Raw genomic sequence first — 20438 nt, forward strand, 5'->3', positions numbered from 1 at the left:
AGTGTGAAGAAGGGAAGCAGAAAAATAACACATTCACCTACGCCAGGGATGACGAACCTTTTTTGGCTGGAGTGCCCAATGTCTGGTTTGTATACTTTGCCAAGTGCCAAAGGGTGCCAATGATAAATTAGGGATATAAAAGTTTATACAGGGGCTAAACGTCCATTGTTTTAACCAATATTTATATTTATTTTTTATTGTAATTAGGTTATTAAGCAAACATGCTTACAAAACAAACCACAATACAGAACATTTAAAAAACTATGGACAGATAGAATCATCCCACCAACCCTCTCTCCAACTGCATCCAACCCCCCATCCTTATCCCTCTGTAGTCTAGTGTGCAAGTGCAGCTCCAGTCTACTAATGGGTGTCTGCTGCAAAATATGAAGCTGAATGAAGCGAGGCGCATATTCTTCCCAAAAAGATTATAAATATGCAGGTTGTATTTTTGCTCACAGATGATTGTCAATGTACATATGTAAAATAATAGCACTTCACTAGCTAGATCATTTTTGGAATATGTCACTTTTAATTTTGGACAATGAGAATCTTTAACCTCATTCAAATTTAATCAAATCAATGTTAATTGTATATAGTGGAACACCATGCAAAAGCATGTCACAACATTAAAGAATAAGTGCATCATACAATGAAAACATAATTTAAATGTTGCAGAATTGCTAAAGTGCAGTAAAATGCATGAATCACATTTCAAACACATTAAGTTTGAGGATTATGATGCTAAAGTACATTTAAAAACCCCATTAAAATCACAATCTACCCCCAAAACAAAGCCCCACAGATTCTCCCATTCCCCTGCTGTTACATACAAGTAGTAATTTGTTAATTATTGTTTTGTTTGCACTTGCACTCAATCATTACCAATGCAAATTATTTGTCAACATATATTTACTTAATATCTACTTTTTACATTTTGTAAAATAACTAAAACTGGTAGATTAATATACATTGTGTGATTATGAGTGTGCACAAATGTACTCTACAATCAGAGGCATCATTTATTTATCTTCAAGAATTTACAGCTTTCTTTTGCCAACTTTATTAAGTTTTTAAATTGTTGAAGTGTTAAATATGAATGATTGTGGCCATTTATCCATTTGACACAGGAGATAACAGTAAACAAAATAATTTCCGCCCACATGTTCAACAAACCCGTCCATTGCTGACCACAATTAATCACAACAGGACAGAGTTAGTTTTGGTCAACTTCCTCCTGCTCCCAGAGTGCTGTACAGCAGCATAAACAGTCGTCATAACATTAATATCTCCCTCCACCAGTGGATTATGCAGTTCTGCGCATAACAGTGAAAATCTGCGCACAAGAACCCAACTTAAAACATGAATATTCAGAAAATAATGTGAGCGCTGCTCAGTTACTTTGGGCCGGTGCCGTCACTGCCAAATATACTGACTGGCTTTCTAAAGTGCCAATCAGTTTAGACAATTGAGGAGCGGGCTGGCAAAAATATATATATATAAAAAAATGCAGATAGTTGCTCACTTGGCTCCGCGTGCCACAGGTTCGCTATCACTGACCTAGGCTGTGCTAGTACTTGCAATGTCTCTTGTCGTTTTTTTGTTTATGTTAGTTTTTTACCCCTCGAAAACAAAACCTTCAGTGAAGGGAGAGATTATTGTTTGGGAGGCAGGGGGGTGTGGAGCAGGGAGGATTGGTTTAATTATTGTTTACTCACAAATTGGGCTTATTAATTCGTGTTAAGTCACTGCATGAATTCAGATCTTCAAAACCGCAACTCGGATGTGCATTGGGGGTGACCCCACAGCCTACTGCCCAAGAGATCAGTTGGCATCACCCATAGGCACACAAATAAGGTGGTGGTGGTGGGGGGGGGGGGGGGGGGGAGAGCTCATCCTTTCCACATACAAAGCGCTCTCAGTAAATTAAATGCTGGGGAAAGGGGACAACAAAGCAGCTCCTATTCTTCTCCTGTCCCTGTCCCCCCATTCCCTCTCCCTCTCTGTTCTTGTTGTTCTCTGAAACAGCATTTTCGAATGAATGCATAGACACTGTCAAAAGGGCTGATTGATATTTTAAAGCTTTATGTAGCCATCAACAGAAGCTGTCCGGTTCCAAACAAGCTGCCTACCAAAGGCAAACTGTTTACTTTCTGAAATAGCTAATTAGTTCCTGCTGTGGCGTCCCAAGCTGCGCGCCTTTTAGCCGGGCTCGGCCGTGTGAAGGCCTGTCACAGGTCCCCCCAGCCAGACTCGCTGCTTCCGTCTCCCTTTCAATCGGCTGCATTGTGCTCCTGTCAAAATATTTCAAACGTTTCCCCAAATAAACAGAGAAAAAAATTCAGATTCTCATGTTTTCTTATCCCCCCCAAATCCCCCACCGCCAGCCCCCCTCCATCTCAAAACAACATAGCTGTCAGGGTTGCTGTGGTAAAGCACAAGATATGTGCCTTACAGCTTTACATTTTACAACCACCATCATTTCATTTCTTTTTTTATATGTGTGTGTGTGTTTTTTAATTTATTTATAGAATGCTCTATGCCTCCGATTTAGGAAAGAAGGGCTTGGAAGATTACATGTATTTATGACAAACCACAGGCCTTGTCACACAGCCAGTGGTTCACTGTCCGATGCTGTCATTTCGGTCAGTCTTGCCTGGCCATTGTGGCTTTGAAGGAGTGTGTTTATCTGTGGCATACAAACTCAAAAAACAAAGACTTTGCCTCCAAGCCCCACAGGCAAACATTCCCCAGTGATTCAGCACTGGGGCAGAGTGACTCACCCTGTGCGTGATGCCGACACAGGCTGCCATCTTGGAAGAATGTACAGAAGCATACAGGAACAAATCTGTCTGCTTCCCACTCAGCAGAGAACAGCACAAGACCTTAACTCCCCTCGCTGTAACCTCTGACTCCCGTAACACAATGAATCAGACAATGCCATCCCTATACATTACTATATTATGACCAAGAACAATAATGAATATAAAGCACAAAGCTCTTAATTCTAAAACTCCCCTTTATAGAAAACTGCAAGTCCAAACTCAGCACACAGCTTTCATTAGTATCAGGTTATACAACACACTGCATAAAAACCTCTAACAATAAGACAATTCCCATTACTGTACTAAACAGTTAACCTTATAATACAGGCAAATTCTGTCTGTCTTAGACATTTGTGCGTGCTGCTGCAGTAAGTTATATTTAAAAACAAGACTGCACAAAGCAGACGAAAACCTGCACTCTGCTTTTTCTTTTTCTTTCTTTATATACAGATAAGAACCTGGATTGATATAGGAAGCTCCACATTTCTATTATTTGTATCTGTCAAGGCCCAACAAACACCCCAGATAGACTTGGACAGACTGTCAAGTAGTGCTGAGCAACTGTGGTATTTATGAATATTTTTCTAGACTTTTTTTTTTTTTCAGCTCACTGCAGAGGAGCTTAAATCCTGAGGGGGGCTTGTCGATAGGAAAACTGCGCTGCTGAGAAACTGCAGTGGCAGAGAGAGCGAGAGAGAGAGAGAGAGAGAGAGAGAGAGAGAGAGAGAGAGAGAGAGAGAGAGAGAGAGAGGGAGGGAGGGAGGGGTGGGAGAGTGTGCATCTGCTCACAAAGAAACAGATCAGCTAGCTTAGGCACTAATGCCATGGCAACCACATCCGTCCACACCAACAAAACTGTTTCATTAGGCAGCAAATTTAGACATGGCAGGTCTTTCAGTAGGGTGACAGGAAGTGAACGTAAAGATGTCTCGTTCTGTGTTGCCTCTGTTAAGCTGCGCAGCTCACACTTGGCAAACTAAAGTGGAGATCAGAGAGGTCTCAATCGTCGATTTCTTGTTTCTTCTTGTTTTTTCGTCTTTGTTTTCAGATCAAATTAGATAATGCGACCGACAAACAACGGGGAAGAGAGGATGGCGCGTCCCCCTGTATTATGTTCCCATCTAAGAATAGTACATTTATCCATTACTCTCACATCTGGGATTTGGAGTTCAGTTCCCCCTTGAGAGCTAGCCTGGTCTTGGCTCGTTGATAAAGCTCATCACGTACACAGAGACGCATCACAAGTTGTAAAAGCTAAAGCCAGACTGAAGGGCAGAGGTGGAAAAATATATATCTCAGTGCTATGAGATCTGCCAGTGCTTTGAAAACATGTTCAGGATATTCTCAATTTTCTCAACCTGCAGATTAAATCTAAAAAAAACATACACCAAAAGCAACTCTTTATGCATTCAAACATTTTGTTGCCTCCATGAAAAAAACAAACACACATCTTCCTCTGGAGCGATCTTTACAAATGTCTATAGTGAAAGCATCACCAAAAGTGTTTTCATGAAATACTTCACATTCCTAAAACACAAAGACAGCTGGTGAAGCGATGGGAAGTTGAGTAAAAACTTTACTACACAAAACCCCACTGCAATTGTATCTGACAAAAAACTTGAAAAATGGAAACTTCAATGCCACACAATAGTGAGGCAATACTGCTGCTGTATGAGAAATACCGAACAATCAAGAGTGAAAAAGGACACAAGTAACACAGGTGCTTTTCTTTCCATTGGTGTTGCAATGTTTTTTTTCTTCCAAATTCATACTAGAAACTCGTGACAGCTGGTGCCAACAACGAAGAGGGAGTCGGCAGGGAGCTGGTTAATGGAGAAGGCAAAGGTGCCGCAGCAGTGAAAGTGAAGTCTCAGTCTCAGGTTGTAAGATGACGTCGCAGATTCTGTTTGACGTAAAAGGAATTTCCCTCGGCTCCTTTCTCATCAGTGCCAATCTTTCACTTGATGGTTCTCCTCTGTGAAACCATTCGTCCTGATGAGCAATCAAGGGTCGCACCCCCACCCCCACACCCCGCCAACGTGGACAGCATGGCCTGCCAACCTGACAATGATGACCCTGCCGCCACGTCTCTGCCCGCTCCATCACTCCCAAGAGCCCATGCAGCTCCCCGCGCATCCTCCTCCGAAATCCAATCTCTGAAACGCAGCCTGCAATTTTTAAAGCCATTTTCATTCTATTCAGAGTCACATTATTAACAATCCCCTTCTTGTTGCACATGTAATGACAGCCATTTTTCCCCAACTTCATTTTCAAGGTCACTGACAGTTCCCTCAGTGCCAGTGGCTAGTTGTGCAGAAACCGCAAAATAACAGGGACTGAGACGCTCAGTCCACGGAGGTGGAGCATGTGACACAACACATCCATCTCAACAGGATCTTCAGTGCAACAAGATTAAGGAGACTCCTCAGTATGGATTTTGGTTAAAACAAACACACATACACATACAATTAGTTGATTAAAACATGCCATACTTATATATAATTGTATGAAGTAAGAAATTGTTTTAAAAGTTTGTTGTTTGGAACACCAAAGGAATGCAGAATGCACCGCATTGAAGGCACATAAACAGAAGCAGACCAACACCCACATGGCAAACAAATGCTGTACATTACATACATTTGGAAACTGGCTTTAAATGAACTTGCAAAATAATTCAAATTACATTAAACACTGTAAGATCTAAAAGGCAGTGGCAATATTTGTTTCCCTTATTGAAAACCATATTGAGAAAAGTCAATCACAAGAAATTCTAATCACTGGAATACAAGCCTTCATAACTCTGGCTCAAGTTTCCTTCAGTGGATCTGCTTTCTATTGCATTAAAGCATCTTAAACAGAAATAAAAGCCACCTCTTTTGGCTTTTCCAGCAGAGGAATGAAACTCATTTGATTTTTTATTGGTTGTTTTAATGCTGCTATGTAATTATCTACACAGCCCTGTAATCTTCTTGCTCACAGGAAGAATACAGTAAATCACCCATGTTGAACTGCAGCCATTTGCTCTTATTTGCTCCCACCTCCTCCTTGGTGTTGAACAGCCCGCTGTGAAGCAACACCGAAACTCTGAGCGCCATGAAAGGTTAGCAAAGTCATGCAAACTCCCAAACTCCAGTCCTCCACAGATGTACCCCAGCCTCTTCCTCCTCCCCCACCACTCAGCCCTCTATGGAGCAAAGCCAAAGAAAATTACTATATTTCATGAAAGAGGATATGGCGAGAGGATCGGGAATAAAAATAAAACATTCCAGGAACGCTTCTCAGTTAAGCAACATTTTAGAGTATCCTTGCGTTCATGCTGTTAAGAGTTTGCCAAGCAGAGGAAATGGAGGATCTTCTGAGCTCTCACTCTGATACTGTAAGATCGGAGCAGACTTTTTGGGGTTGTTGGGGTTTTCTTTTTGGACCAGGATATCACTGAACCACAGCCATCTATTATTCTTTATTTTAATGGTATCTGTAATGTTGGAAAGTGCTCAAAGCAGCTGTAAGTGACTTCACATGTCAGTTCATGAATAGCGCACAATGTTGCACATAGTGTGTAGACTCGAGCATGTTTGTGGCCTGGTTTGATAGAGTCAGCCTGCTGTGAAGTCTTCCCTTGATGGGTGGCATCTTAACAGCTGGCTTCAATGATGAGGATCCAGCTTTAATCTGATCCTTCAAGGCTGGGCTCCAGCCAGGAATAACATGCCGGAGGGCTTCTGCAGGCTGATAGCCCTGTGTTAAAGGCCCCCTCGGCTGTGTCCAATAACCATATGACAAATGACACATCGCGCCTTCTGGGAACATCCTGCATGAAAGGCGTGAGGTCAAGAGTGAAAGACGTCACATCAGGATTAATGAGGGGGCCGAGGGGATGATGGTCTGGAGATTGGCAGGATGTCAATGGCTGTTATTGTGTAGGGATGGATGTTATTTCCTTTTGTACAGCAAATCCTGCAATTCAAAATCTAATTTGCATTTAAATAAAACGATGATAGCAATTTCTAAACGTTTTCAAATGATCTGATCAGTTTCTGCATTGACAAATTCCATCAATAAATTCATTTGAACAATAAACGACACCGTTACTATGTTACCAAGACCTTGCCTTCGTCCATTCACTCCAAAACTGCAGTTTATTCATTATATCCCCTGAAGACACCTGCGGCTCTGCATGCTATTTCAGAAAGACAGAGCTCTAGTGTCTCTGAGCGGCCCAGCTGTTGAATCCACATCATCATCATCCGGCGATGGAGTTAGTGGGTGCCGGCACCGACACATGGATTACTTTGGCATAAACATGACAGATGTCTTAATGGGAGGTAAGTGTCAGGGAGGAGATTGAGACAGGTCCCTGTTCTCCTGTAAATGACTCAGATGGAAACAGTGAGAGTTATGGCTGCAGTGATAAGAGGACAGCCAGTATAAACCCTCTACATGTTTGGTGTTACATTCTTCGCTGGTGAGGCTAATCAACCGCTTAGCTAGTGCACTCAACAGGCCAGGGAGATATGATTTTGTGAGACCAAGCAAGCAAAATAAAAGAACACATTTCATTACCATCAATAATTCAGAAACTTCTGCCTTCGCTCTGAAAACTTTTTTTTTTCTCCAAGCAGACTCATTTTAATAATGTTAAGTCTTAACAGTTTTATTTATTTTTTAACCAGAGATTTCAATCATGATAAATATCAAACATTTATTTTCCATTAGTCATACAAGTAGTTATGAAAGCAACCAAGATACATGTGTAAGATGTCTTTTGTTGTCAGAAACTATTGAGCCATAAAGCAAACCGACAAAACTGATGGGGTAGTGTCAAAACTGAGGAGCAGTTATAAAGTGATAAATGTATGTAATGATATTGACAGGTGTAGGAAGATATTGAGACAGAAACTGTTGTGAATACAAATCTGTAAATGTGGTTTCTTTCAAATACACTCCATCACATTTTTACTCTACTTTTGATATCTTCCATAATATATCTCTGTCTGTATTTGTTGTCCGTGGTAGACATAAAGTTTGACTTCTTAGAGTATCCATTGATTTACTTCAGTTTTCTTAGATTTAACAAAGCTGTTATACATGACTTGGGTTTTACTCAGGTTCATTTTAAGTCCAGTTTTTTTGCTTGCATCCGAGAGTTCTTGAAATTGAAGCTGCAGGTCTTCAGGTGTTTTTGAAAATATGACTGTCATCGGCAGTCATCGACTGTCAAATTAGCTCCGTTTAACTTGATTCCTTTTCTTCCCAGTCCAAAGTCATGAACACTTCAAGAGTTGCCATGAAGAATTTTGGAGAGATTATCACTCCATGATGTACTCCTTTATGAATCTTGATCTTGTCAGTGTCTTGGTGGAGTCGGATTGTTAATGCATCATTGTGGTCGATTTATTTAAAGAGAGTCATACAGGTTTGCTCTATGCACTAGGTTTCATTTCTTAGAGCCCTGATGACTGTGTTTGCATATATTGAATCAAATGCTCTCTCGTAGTCAACAAAGCCCAGGTAAAGAGGAAGCTCATATTCTCTGCATCTTTCTCAGACAACTTGTATATGATCCATCGTGTTATATCCAATTCTGAATCCTGTTTGTTCTCTTGGTTGGCCGAAGTCTAGTGCGTCTTGAAGGCGATGTGTTATACTTTGTGTGTGTGTGTGTATATGTATATACAAGAAATGCCCCTACAATGATGCTGTCAAGTCAGAATAAAATTAATTTAACAAAATGTATGTAGACACTCCAAGGAACACCCTCGGGGTACCCATAAAGCCTCCAGCTATTTACCTCTTGCCCTTCAACAATACAAGTGTTTCATGCCATTCACCATAAGCTCTGAAACAGAGATCCAAAGTCTTAAGCATGAATGTGTAAAGTAGAACTGACAACTGTATTTGTTATCCCCATGAATAGCGGTTGTTTACCACTGGTTCTAAAAACAACTCTTCCACGCCCCCTGTGCTGAGCAGAGCTACTCCCGTTTCTCAATTCCAAGAGTTGGCATACCCAGAAGATGGTCCAGTTGGACAGGGGGATCCATGCCACACACAGAAATTCAGTCAGTTCCCACCTTCATTTTGAAGATATTTGTTTTGGATGTATCACTACCAATGGCCCTAGGGCAGCAGAGCGCCCAGTGAGTGTTTGGTTTTTCAGCCACGGCCAAATCTCAGTGCTAACAGTTAACTAGCTTCTTAAGGGAAGTGGGCTGATTTTTTTAATTAAAATTTAAGCCATGTTGTGAAAAAAAGAGGAGAGATTATTAGTTATTTTTTCCTGGTGAGAAACGAATTCAACACAAAGAATAATTAAACCCAAGTGAATTTGGATGCTGCCGACCAATTGGCTGAACAATGAACCTAGATCCCTTATGATGTAAACTCACTTCACATCAGAGAACACGATAAAGACATTGACATCTCTCCACACATGCAAAACAAAAATGCCCTGAGGAGATCCAAACACAAAAAATAAACTTTAATGAAAGAAGCCATATGTTATCAGACCAGGAACACAAAAATAATACGTGCTTCTTTAGATTTATATATTTATATTGGCCTGCTGATAATATGTAAAATGGCTAACAGGTAATGGCTACATCATTAATCTAATACATACCATTTGTTTTTGTTATCCCAAAATATCAGGGAAAAGGTTAAAGAAAAGGTACATTGGCACACAGAACAAACCGTGCCTCTTGAGCACTGTGCCACTCCAAGAGTATTCCAGCCTGGTCTTTATATTTTTACTGAAGTCCCTTGAAGTATATATACAAGGACCTTTGTGTACTAAAAGGCACCTGAAGAGCTTTGAGAGAGTACTACTCCAGTGTCAAATCTCCAGTCTGATTCAAGGACTCTGCAACTCTGCAACAAAATGTCTCCATATTCCAGGTATACAAAGTCTTTGATGTCCTATTAAGGCACTGAATATTTTTGGCAAAGGGTCTTGGGTAAAAGCTGGCTTACACAGCACATAAACGAGTGAATCAAATCAAATTTCACTGCTGTCAGGAACGGAAAAAGTTATTATAAAAATCATATGGATGTAAATGTAATAGTTCAGTGCAGGTCAGGGTATTTTGGACTGCTGGGTTGAACTGACATGACATCCAGCAACGAAGAGCTCCCAACATGCAGAACGTCGATAAAACTGAGGCATGCTGGGGCAGCAAAGTCAAGTAGAGCATAAAACATGTACTTGCGAGGTCAGAAGAGCCATAAGAGCCTACTGGATGCCTCAGAAGGGAGGAATTATATTATCCATTACGTCAACACATCCATCCCTGCAGATTTTCGATTTTTGACATTTGTAGTCTGGTCACATTACATAGATGTTTCTACAAATGTATTCCCATGAGAATTATATACCTGGTGTTAAAATCCATGTATGTATGTATATACACTCACCTAAAGGATTATTAGGAACACCATACTAATACTGTGATTGACCCCCTTTCGCCTTCAGAACTGCCTTAATTCTACGTGGCATTGATTCAACAAGGTGCTGAAAGCATTCTTTAGAAATGTTGGCCCATATTGATAGGATAGCATCTTGCAGTTGATGGAGATTTGTGGGATGCACATCCAGGGCACGAAGCTCCCGTTCCACCACATCCCAAAGATGCTCTATTGGGTTGAGATCTGGTGACTGTGGGGGCCAGTTTAGTACAGTGAACTCAGTGTCATGTTCAAGAAACCAATTTGAAATGATTCGACCTTTGTGACATGGTGCATTATCCTGCTGGAAGTAGCCATCAGAAGATGGGTACATGGTGGTCATAAAGGGATGGACATGGTCAGAAACAATGCTCAGGTAGGCCGTGGCATTTAAACGATGCCCAATCGGCACTAAGGGGCCTAAAGTGTGCCAAGAAAACATCCCCCACACCATTACACCACCACCACCAGCCTGCACAGTGGTAACAAGGCATGATGGATCCATGTTCTCATTCTGTTTACGCCAAATTCTGACTCTACCATCTGAATGTCTCAACAGAAATCGAGACTCATCAGACCAGGCAACATTTTTCCAGTCTTCAACTGTCCAATTTTGGTGAGCTTGTGCAAATTGTAGCCTTTTTTTCCTATTTGTAGTGGAGATGAGTGGTACCCGGTGGGGTCTTCTGCTGTTGTAGCCCATCCGCCTCAAGGTTGTACGTGTTGTGGCTTCACAAATGCTTTGCTGCATACCTCGGTTGTAACGAGTGGTTATTTCAGTCAAAGTTGCTCTTCTATCAGCTTGAATCAGTCGGCCCATTCTCCTCTGACCTCTAGCATCAACAAGGCATTTTCGCCCACAGGACTGCCGCATACTGGATGTTTTTCCCTTTTCACACCATTCTTTGTAAACCCTAGAAATGGTTGTGCGTGAAAATCCCAGTAACTGAGCAGATTGTGAAATACTCAGACCGGCCCGTCTGGCACCAACAACCATGCCACGCTCAAAATTGCTTAAATCACCTTTCTTTCCCATTCAGACATTCAGTTTGGAGTTCAGGAGATTGTCTTGACCAGGACCACACCCCTAAATGCATTGAAGCAACTGCCATGTGATTGGTTGGTTAGATAATTGCATTCATGAGAAATTGAACAGGTGCTCCTAATAATCCTTTAGGTGAGTGTATTTCATTTTGTTAATTACATGCTTTCTATAGTATTTATTTATTCAGTTCCATTTAAAAGCAGCTCCAGTTTTTAATAGCATTCATCAAAAGTTAATCAATCACCGCTTTGACTGCCCATCTCATTGCCTTATAAGTGCAGAATAGCACAGGGTAGTGTAATGTTCAGGGACAACCTCACCTGGGGCAACTCTAATCCCATCCCCAGGACATCATTCTCCTCACAGAAATAGGATTGGGCATTAATAACATATTATTCCACACAGTGCTGTCCCAGGTATATAAATGTCACAACCTTTCCTCAATTTAGATGAGATAAGAACCAAAAGGCTGCAATCTCCCTGACCACTCACTGTGAAAAGCAACTTTATGTTCAACCCCTTCACCACAGCCTTGATAGTCTGTTTTCAACACCACACCACAGGAAAATCCTGGGCTTTACTCAAACAAATGAAACGCCAGTAACTGGCTGACCTGGCCGCTGTCTGATGTGAAGATTCAGATCTCTGTTGTTCCAGAGCAATTCAGCAGCAGAACTCTCGCCCCACTGAGTAACCATCCAAAGCGCTGCACAACCTGCCGCTGGTTCGGCCAATTTACGGCAGGGCAGGGCTCCAATGCACTGTGTCCTCGAGAAGATGTTAAAAACGCTCCTCATACAAAATCATATCAGGAGACTGTGTGTGGATCTACATTTGCTAGGAGTTACAGGATGAATCGCAACAACAAAAAACTGAAGAAAACCTTCCTTGGTTTGTACAGAATCAACTGGGGAACTGTAACAGAACATTCCAGAAGATGAAAAAAATCACTATGTGGCTCCGAAGCAGTTTAAATCACCCACACATTCTCACACACGTTCAATATACAGTAATACAAATGCTGTAAATGAATGACAGGATGCAATCCATACATCTCACAAAGCAATAATAATTTACATGTGCTGCTGTTAACCTTTTGTTTCAGATTATGTAACCAACCAACCAACCAATAAGCAAGATACAGTATCAAGTATCAAGTGCACAGGGGTACAAATTAAATACTCAAATGTCAATATGCTGGAAAGTAGAGTTATAATTATATCACTGATGTGTGAAGCCAATCATACAAAATACTACTACATATAATATCCATATTTGATGATCATCTCTTCTAACAGACTCTGAATTATTAGAGTTGGAAAACGGCTTACCTCCATAAAGCACTGCAATTAATTGTAATCTGGTTTAATAAGAGCCCATTTCTGCTTGTTAATGTGGCTAATTACAGAGAAACAGGGAAAGCTATTGACTTTGAACAGCTGCCATTAGACCTTGATGAATTGTGCTAACTCTAACAGTTACCCTAAAATGTTGCATTCTGTGTACAGTTTGCAAACTGATTTTTTTTCCTTTGCTGGTTTAAGTAAGAGAGTAAAAATTCTGAATTATTGTTTTTTATTTTTTTAATCTCGTTTGGAATCCAGTAATAAGCAACTCTCCAGAGTGCTTTAATATTCTAGTGCATAACCACATGGCTCATTTGATTCATAATCCTGATGGAGGCTGAGTCTAAACCTGCTTATCAAAATAATCACTGATTGCTGAGGGAAATGCGCTTAGATGCTGACAGACTACTCGGCTGTACTGGTAATGCTGACATAAAGAAATGATGAATCTAAAATTCCCACTTACTGTACATCTCCCCCTCTGGTAATTAATGGCCCTTAACTCACTAACTGCCAGTCCAGACACCTTGCGTTTCTAAGGTTAATTAGATAATGCATTGCAGCTAAACTAGGACTGTTTCTTTGTCACAACATGGGCTACCCATTGTGGGTCAATTTGAAATTATGGTAATAGAATGACAAAACTATTGTCAACATCAAGTTTAGGATTAAAGATAATGCAACTATATATGAACTGATAAGGGTACCCTTTCTACTACTGAACTGACAAACAGTTAAAACAATCCATCACCCACCATTTCCCCAAGTTGCAAGGAACATAAAATCAAATTATTATTACTATTATTGTTATAATTAATACAGAATCAATGTAATACTGGTAAAAGCTTACACACTCTGAGCACCAGAGGAGTGGACTGCACAACACACTTCTTTAAACCTCCAGCTGTATCACACACACATCGACCTGTGTTCATGCTGACCATGTTGCTGAAACCTAGTCAGTTGTTAACCCCTGGACCGTTCTATTGCGAGTTTTTACCATGTTTAAAGTCAAAACACATAGGTCTCCATGTAACTCAGTTGTGAGGGACATCTTGCACTAAGTACCAGTGGCCTTCAAGATCTGCTTTAGGCAGTCTCAGCACACGATAATAAAGATTACATCTATATAAGCTTCAGCATCAGAAAGTAAGAATATAAGTATGATTATTCATAAGGGATTTACCCAAACACCACATACTATCAGATTGTAGCCCACATATATTAGCTACTACTAAGATTACTAACCTACATACTGTAATATCACTGCTTCTGACATATATATATATATATATATATATATACACAGTGAGGGAAAAAAGTATTTGATCCCCTGCTGATTTTGTACGTTTGCCCACTGACAAAGAAATGATCAGTCTATCATTTTAATGGTAGGTGTATTTTAACAGTGAGAGACAGAATAACAACAACAAAATCCAGAAAAACACATTTCAAAAAAATTATAAATTGATTTACATGTTAATGAGGGAAATAAGTATTTGAACCCCTATCAATCAGCAAGATTTCTGGCTCCCAGGTGTCTTTTATATGGGTAATGAGCTGAGATTACGAGCACTCTCTTAAAGGGACTCTCCTAATCTCAGCTCGTTACCTGTATAAAAGACACCTGTCCACAGAAGCAATCAATCAATCAGATTCCAAACTCTCCACCATGGCCAAGACCAAAGAGCTGTCCAAGGATGTCAGGGACAAGATTGTAGACCTACACAAGGCTGGAATGGGCTACAAGACCATCGCCAAGCAGCTTGGTGAGAAGGTGACAACAGTTGGTGTGATTATTCGCAAATGGAAGAAACACAAAATAACTGTCAGTCTCCCTCGGTCTGGGGCTCCATGCAAGATCTCACCTCGCGGAGTTTCAATGATCATGAGAACGGTGAGGAATCAGCCCAGAACTACACGGGAGGATCTTGTTAATGATCTCAAGGCAGCTGGGACCATAGTCACCAAGAAAACAATTGGTAACACACTACGCCGTGAAAGACTGAAATCCTGCAGCGCCCGCAAGGTCCCCCTGCTCAAGAAAGCACATGTACAGGCCCGTCTGAAGTTTGCCAATGAACATCTGAATGATTCAGAGGAGAACTGGGTGAAAGTGTTGTGGTCAGATGAGACCAAGATCGAGCTCTTTGCCATCAACTCAACTCGCCGTGTTTGGAGGAGGAGGAATGACCCCAAGAACACCATCCCCACCGTCAAACATGGAGGTGGAAACATTATGCTTTGGGGGTGTTTTTCTGCTAAGGGGACAGGACAACTGCACCGCATCAAAGGGACGATGGACAGGGCCATGTACCATCAAATCTAGGGTGAGAACCTCCTTCCCTCAGCCAGGGCATTGAAAATGGGTCGTGGATGGGTATTCCAGCATGACAATGACCCAAAACACACAGCCAAGGCAACAAAGGAGTGGCTCAAGAAGAAGCACATTAAGGTCCTGGAGTGGCCTAGCCAGTCTCCAGACCTTAATCCCATAGAAAATCTGTGGAGGGAGCTGAAGGTTCGAGTTGCCAAACATCAGCCTCGAAACCTTAATGACTTGGAGAGGATCTGCAAAGAGGAGTGGGACAAAATCCCTCCTGAGATGTGTGCAAACCTGGTGGCCAACTACAAGAAGTGTCTGACCTCTGTGATTGCCAACAAGGGTTTTGCCACCAAGTACTAAGTCGAAGGGTCAAATACTTATTTCCCTCATTAACATGCAAATCAATATATAACTTTTTTGAAATGCGTTTTTCTGGATTTTTTTGTTGGTATTCTGACTCTCACTGTTAAAATACACCTACCATTAAAATTATAGACTGATCATTTCTTTGTCAGTGGGCAAACGTACAAAATCAGCAGGGGATCAAATACTTTTTTCCCCTCACTGTATATACACACACACATTAATTTACATTACAACTACTGATACCAATCTGCATGCTACCATAAACAAATTACATATTGAATAATAATGCAAAAAGTAGTGTTGCATGCAGACAGAGTCCAAAAGTCTTTAAAGAATCAATGCTGACAAACCATTGCCACTTCTAGTCTTGTTGACCCCTTGCTATATAATCAGAGCACACAGCTCCAACGCAGTAATCTACACACAAACTAATTACACACTTACAGATCAACTCACACCAAGCAAATCCTACAGGAGAAAACTGAAAAACTTAAGTTAAAAACAGCCTTACAGAGTGTTACTTTACACACTGCCTCTGTGATGATCACTTTTCTACACAACGTGATCGGGATTAAAAAGGACACTTTTCTGAGCGTTTGGATCCCCCCTCCCTACGCAGATAAGGAAAGCTGACTTCAGTAGATCATTAGGCTGCACACAGTGGTCTGTGTCTGAGTGTGGCAGACAGCTTTCCAATATTACCACATTCATTCAACAAGACAGGGATATCTGATCAGAATAATTAGATCAGAGGAGCGTCTGCCTGTAAAGTCGATGGGACCATTTGGCTGAACAATGCCCATGGTTAGTGATCTGGACTCGCTCAGAGCTCCACTCGGCTTGCCTGCCAGTGAAACGCCTCACAAAGAGAAAAAAACGAGCCAAATTCATCTGATTGTGAACAATGAAAAAGCTTTTGCATTGCAGTATATATAACATATATATTTCTGTTCAATTATCTTATTGCCCACCTCACGCAATATCATTCCATACAGCTATACAGGCCACAAAGCACACTATTGCCCTTCTGTCTAAACAGAGTGCAACACTTTCATTAGTGGCCAGGTACATATTCTTCAGATATTTAAACAGCACACAGCAACACATATAAGCGCCCCAGAGTAAACAGATGAAGGTAGAAAGTCCCTCAAAGCCACCATCTTGACAGAAACACATTCAGACGCTACCTTTTGTCGGCTCGGTGCGCTTGGGCAAGTCCAGAGTGTCATAGTTTTTGTCGTTTTCTCCATTTTTCCTCCCTAGATAAACACACACAAACAAAAAAAAAGCGAGAGAGCAATTGTAAATGTCATCGCTGGAGGACAGACATGCCAGTTCCAGTAAAGGATGCACAGACACATGCAGCATTATGGAACAATAACAATAACAACAACAACAACAAAGTTTAGAACACAAATACTGAGACCCTGACAACCTGCAAAGCTGTCAGACTAACACACAAAACCAGCCCAGTAGGCCTTATTTACAACGAGGCAGTTATGCGTTTGAAAGAAGCCTCTGATGCCAGAACCTCTTTGACATAAAGCCACGGCTGATGATGCCAAGGCTAAAAAGGAGAGAAGAAGAAACTGTGCTCGATGATCAATGTCAATCCACATCGCTCAAATGAGAGGTGCCCGTTTAAACGTGAGAGCATGCAAGCTTTGTTTTTCACAGACACCGATTAACAGTTCTCTAAAACGGCGTCGTTCCTTATGTTGAAATGTATGCCCATCAAAGATGAGGGCTAAGATGGAGGGCGGGCACAGCAGGCTTCAACATGGTTCGAGGGGTTACAGTTTCAATGTTTCAGAGATGCTCAGGAGAAGCTCTGTATGAAACAGCACATTCTCCCATTGAGAGGTTACACCCTGCTGTCTGTGCCAAAGAACTTCCCACAGATACAGGGCAAGTATTACTCTGTAAGAGGCAGTTACCCCTGAGTGCCTTCTGTTTGGTCACATACTTTATCACTGGGAGGACTCTGACAAGTTTGGGAATAAAGAGAAAGAAAGACCGAATAAGAAAGCTTCCCTGAATTTCAGTTCTGGGGAAGAAGACAGAAACCATTAATAATAAAACAAAGGTGCGATTGAAGAGCAGGAATAACTCACCTTGATTAAACCATTCCTCTATAGTTAGCGAAGCAGCAGCAATGCAAAAAACACAAGCAGGGGGGGGAGAAGAGAAAAGTAATGATAAAAGGTGTGTGTATTAGAGATGACAGGATCAACATATGAACAGTTCTTAACTTAAATAAATAAATCAAATCAAAATCAAAAAAGGATTAGAAAGAGAGAAACAAATACACAGATTGCAAATAAAAACAGCCAGGAAAATCAAAAATACATGAACGAAATAAAAGATATATATAAATCCAGTCGCTGCAGACGGAGTGCTATGGCAGTGATTGCATTCTCGAGTGAGTCACCGTATCCCTGCGGTGCTGCTGCCCAGCGCAGCCGAACACAAAAGGGATGAAGGGGCAGTCAGAGGAGCTCGACCGAGCCCTGGGTCCAAAACCAATGGGTTAGAATCGCTGTTCGAAGTCTGTGAATCTGTGTCTGTGACAAGAGTATGACAAACCATAAAACACCTCCCATCTCCAATCCACCGGAAGGCTTCCTTTACTAAAACAACTGGGGGTAGGTGTGCTCTTCACGGGGGAATATCCAAGCCAGATTACCCGGGACAGCTAAAAGTGCCGGACCAGAGGGACCGACCTGAAACATTATTGCATCGATGACATGCCCATTTCCAGGATAACAGAAATCTTTTTTATGCTCTGACAGCTTTCAGGATTGTTTTTAAGTGTCATTCAAAAGGATTCATTACTACATTTTTTCACAAGAGCTCTAAGAAGCTGTTGTGCAAATGCAGCTCATTAATATATAGCTCCAGTAGGCATCTGCTCATTCTTCAACAGCAACCCTCAGTTAAGCGGGGGCTTTGTGTCCAGAATGTTAAGTACTAAATTAAGCTATAAGGCTATGTCAGCACTGCTGCCCCACAGATCCAGCCCCCCCCCACCCCACACACAGGTAAATAGTGCCAGGGTATAAACTATGCAAATTACGTGTAGTCTGGATGCATTACAGAACATTAACAATAATCTGGGGATCCTTGCCGACACATTTCCAATTGCGAGAACACTCTGCATGCATAAATCACATCCACCGCTTGAATGACAAAAACAGCCACAACAAAAAGTAGCTTGCCACTTAGGGCAGCAGTTAAAATCTCAGCCAGAGAAGATGTTTAAGGCAGTAATAGAACCACTGCTGAACCAGATACGTGGGAATTAAAAGCCGTATAAACTCGGCCAATTTATAATGGACGGATAATGTATAGTTGTCACGGCTACGCTTGTTTTGCGGACAAAACATAATGCATCGTGCCGTGTAATTAATAGAAAGAGACTGAATACATTAACCTTTAAAACAGGTGAGGAACACAAGGTTCCCCTGGCTGAATGTCTCCAAGTATAGATGTAAAAGGCTCATAAAAAGCGACACGTGCAGTGCTGTGGAAAACATGGGTAGTCCGTCATCTCACGGAGGTAATTCCATTGCCCAGCTTGCTCCAAAGAGCCACATCTATCCCGGCAAGGTTAAATGTGTTAGTTCAGTTAAACAGTGATTAATCTGTCTGTATACAAATATTATAATAATCAACTTGGGATTTCCCCTCGAATCTGGACAGGTCTTGTCACAAAAATGTTCTATAACTCTCAGCACTCACCTGAGGAAGTCTGAAGGTGAGCAGAAGTATCAGAAGAAGCACCATGAATAGGATAGTAGCCCCCCCACCAACCCCTCCCGCTTCACCATGAAGTACCTTTGGCTTTCTTGCCTCCAAAGCAACCAGCATCATCTTTCTTCTTCCTCTGTGGCCCTCCCGACCCCGGGGCCTGGTTGGCAGTTGGGTCCTGGAACTTCTCTGCACCCGGCACTTCCTTGTGGACGTGGTAGGACAGGTTGCGCATGATACACACACAGTTCTCCACCGACTGCGGGAAGGACAAAGGGATCGAGGTTATCGGTAAACACAAGTGTTTTCACATCAGCTGTAATGGAGTCTTAAAACTCCCAGCCACCTACTGTAAACATAGAGCTAATATGAAAATGTATCCCCTAGGACTCACATGAAAATACTTCAGAGGAACTTCAATGAAGCCAGAGATGATCGAGCGATTGACAGTTTTTAACCCCCCGGTAAAGAACTCAAGGGCTTGGTGTATTCCCAAGTGTTCAGCACTGTGTCAATTCTGCCCTGAGGCAAGTGTCAAAATACTAAAGGTGTTTATCATCATTGTTGTTTCTTTTTTCCCCTCAAATGTAATTACTGGTGATCATCACGAGGACTAATGTCAAACTTGAGGCTGGTTTTGCGTCAATTTAAGATATATTTCTTTACCTCCACCAATAGTTGGATTAAAGGAACATTAGAATTAAATTGAAAGAGGAGAACAGACGGGAGATGCATTTAAGACAGTGAGGGAGAAACATAATACGCAGCTTCCTCATTTTAAATAAATGAATCAAGTACTAGACAGGGTTTCACAGTGGTTGGCAGACTCGCTGGGAATAATCACGGCACCTTGTTGTCCATATCCTTCTTGCCCACAGCTGACTGCAGCGCGTGAAGGAGGGCATCCACGAGGCCTTCGCACTCCCTCAGCCTCCGACGGGCCTCCGCTCCATCCGAGCTCACATTCCTGCAACACAAAGCAGAAGGGTCTGCATCAGCTCAATGCCGGCACCCCCAGGGCCTCGCTCACAACAGCGGCAGAGCGTTGACAGCAAAACAACAACCCTGGTCAGTGTTTCTATGTCCCTATTCCCAGCTTGGAAGGAGAGAAAACAATTGAAGTTGAAACTACTCAGCTTGTGCTGCAATATTACAAAAGGTTTCATTTTGTTGTTGTTGCTTTAAATATAAACACAACTGAAACATCGTAAAGTGATGGAAAGGCACCAGGGATCAAAGTTTCAATACCCAGATGAGGGTATTATTCAACTTGACAGATCAAGAACTGTCCACTGGTTGAAACAAAAACAAAAACAAACTGTGAAGCAAAATTTACA

General features: G+C 41.6%; 1 protein-coding gene across 15 annotated transcripts in view; it reads right to left on the reverse strand.

Moving 5' to 3' along the window:
- Nucleotides 1-20438, reverse strand: part of arvcfb (ARVCF delta catenin family member b) — a 163811-nt gene that overhangs the window by 16611 nt on the left and 126762 nt on the right. For 11 of the 15 annotated variants that reach the window (XM_066690098.1, XM_066690107.1, XM_066690100.1 and 8 more), the window contains 4 exons: nucleotides 19951-20068; nucleotides 19189-19360; nucleotides 17466-17483; nucleotides 16539-16610 (listed from right to left, as the gene is read on the reverse strand). In XM_066690098.1, the coding sequence (XP_066546195.1) occupies nucleotides 16539-16610; nucleotides 17466-17483; nucleotides 19189-19360; nucleotides 19951-20068 (380 nt within the window). The remainder of the gene's footprint in view (nucleotides 1-16538; nucleotides 16611-17465; nucleotides 17484-19188; nucleotides 19361-19950; nucleotides 20069-20438) is intronic. The other 4 variants (XM_066690099.1, XM_066690102.1, XM_066690110.1 and 1 more) reach the window with 2 other exon arrangements.

Source organism: Amia ocellicauda, chromosome 17 (genome assembly GCF_036373705.1).
Source record: "Amia ocellicauda isolate fAmiCal2 chromosome 17, fAmiCal2.hap1, whole genome shotgun sequence".
Classification (NCBI taxonomy): domain Eukaryota; kingdom Metazoa; phylum Chordata; class Actinopteri; order Amiiformes; family Amiidae; genus Amia; species Amia ocellicauda.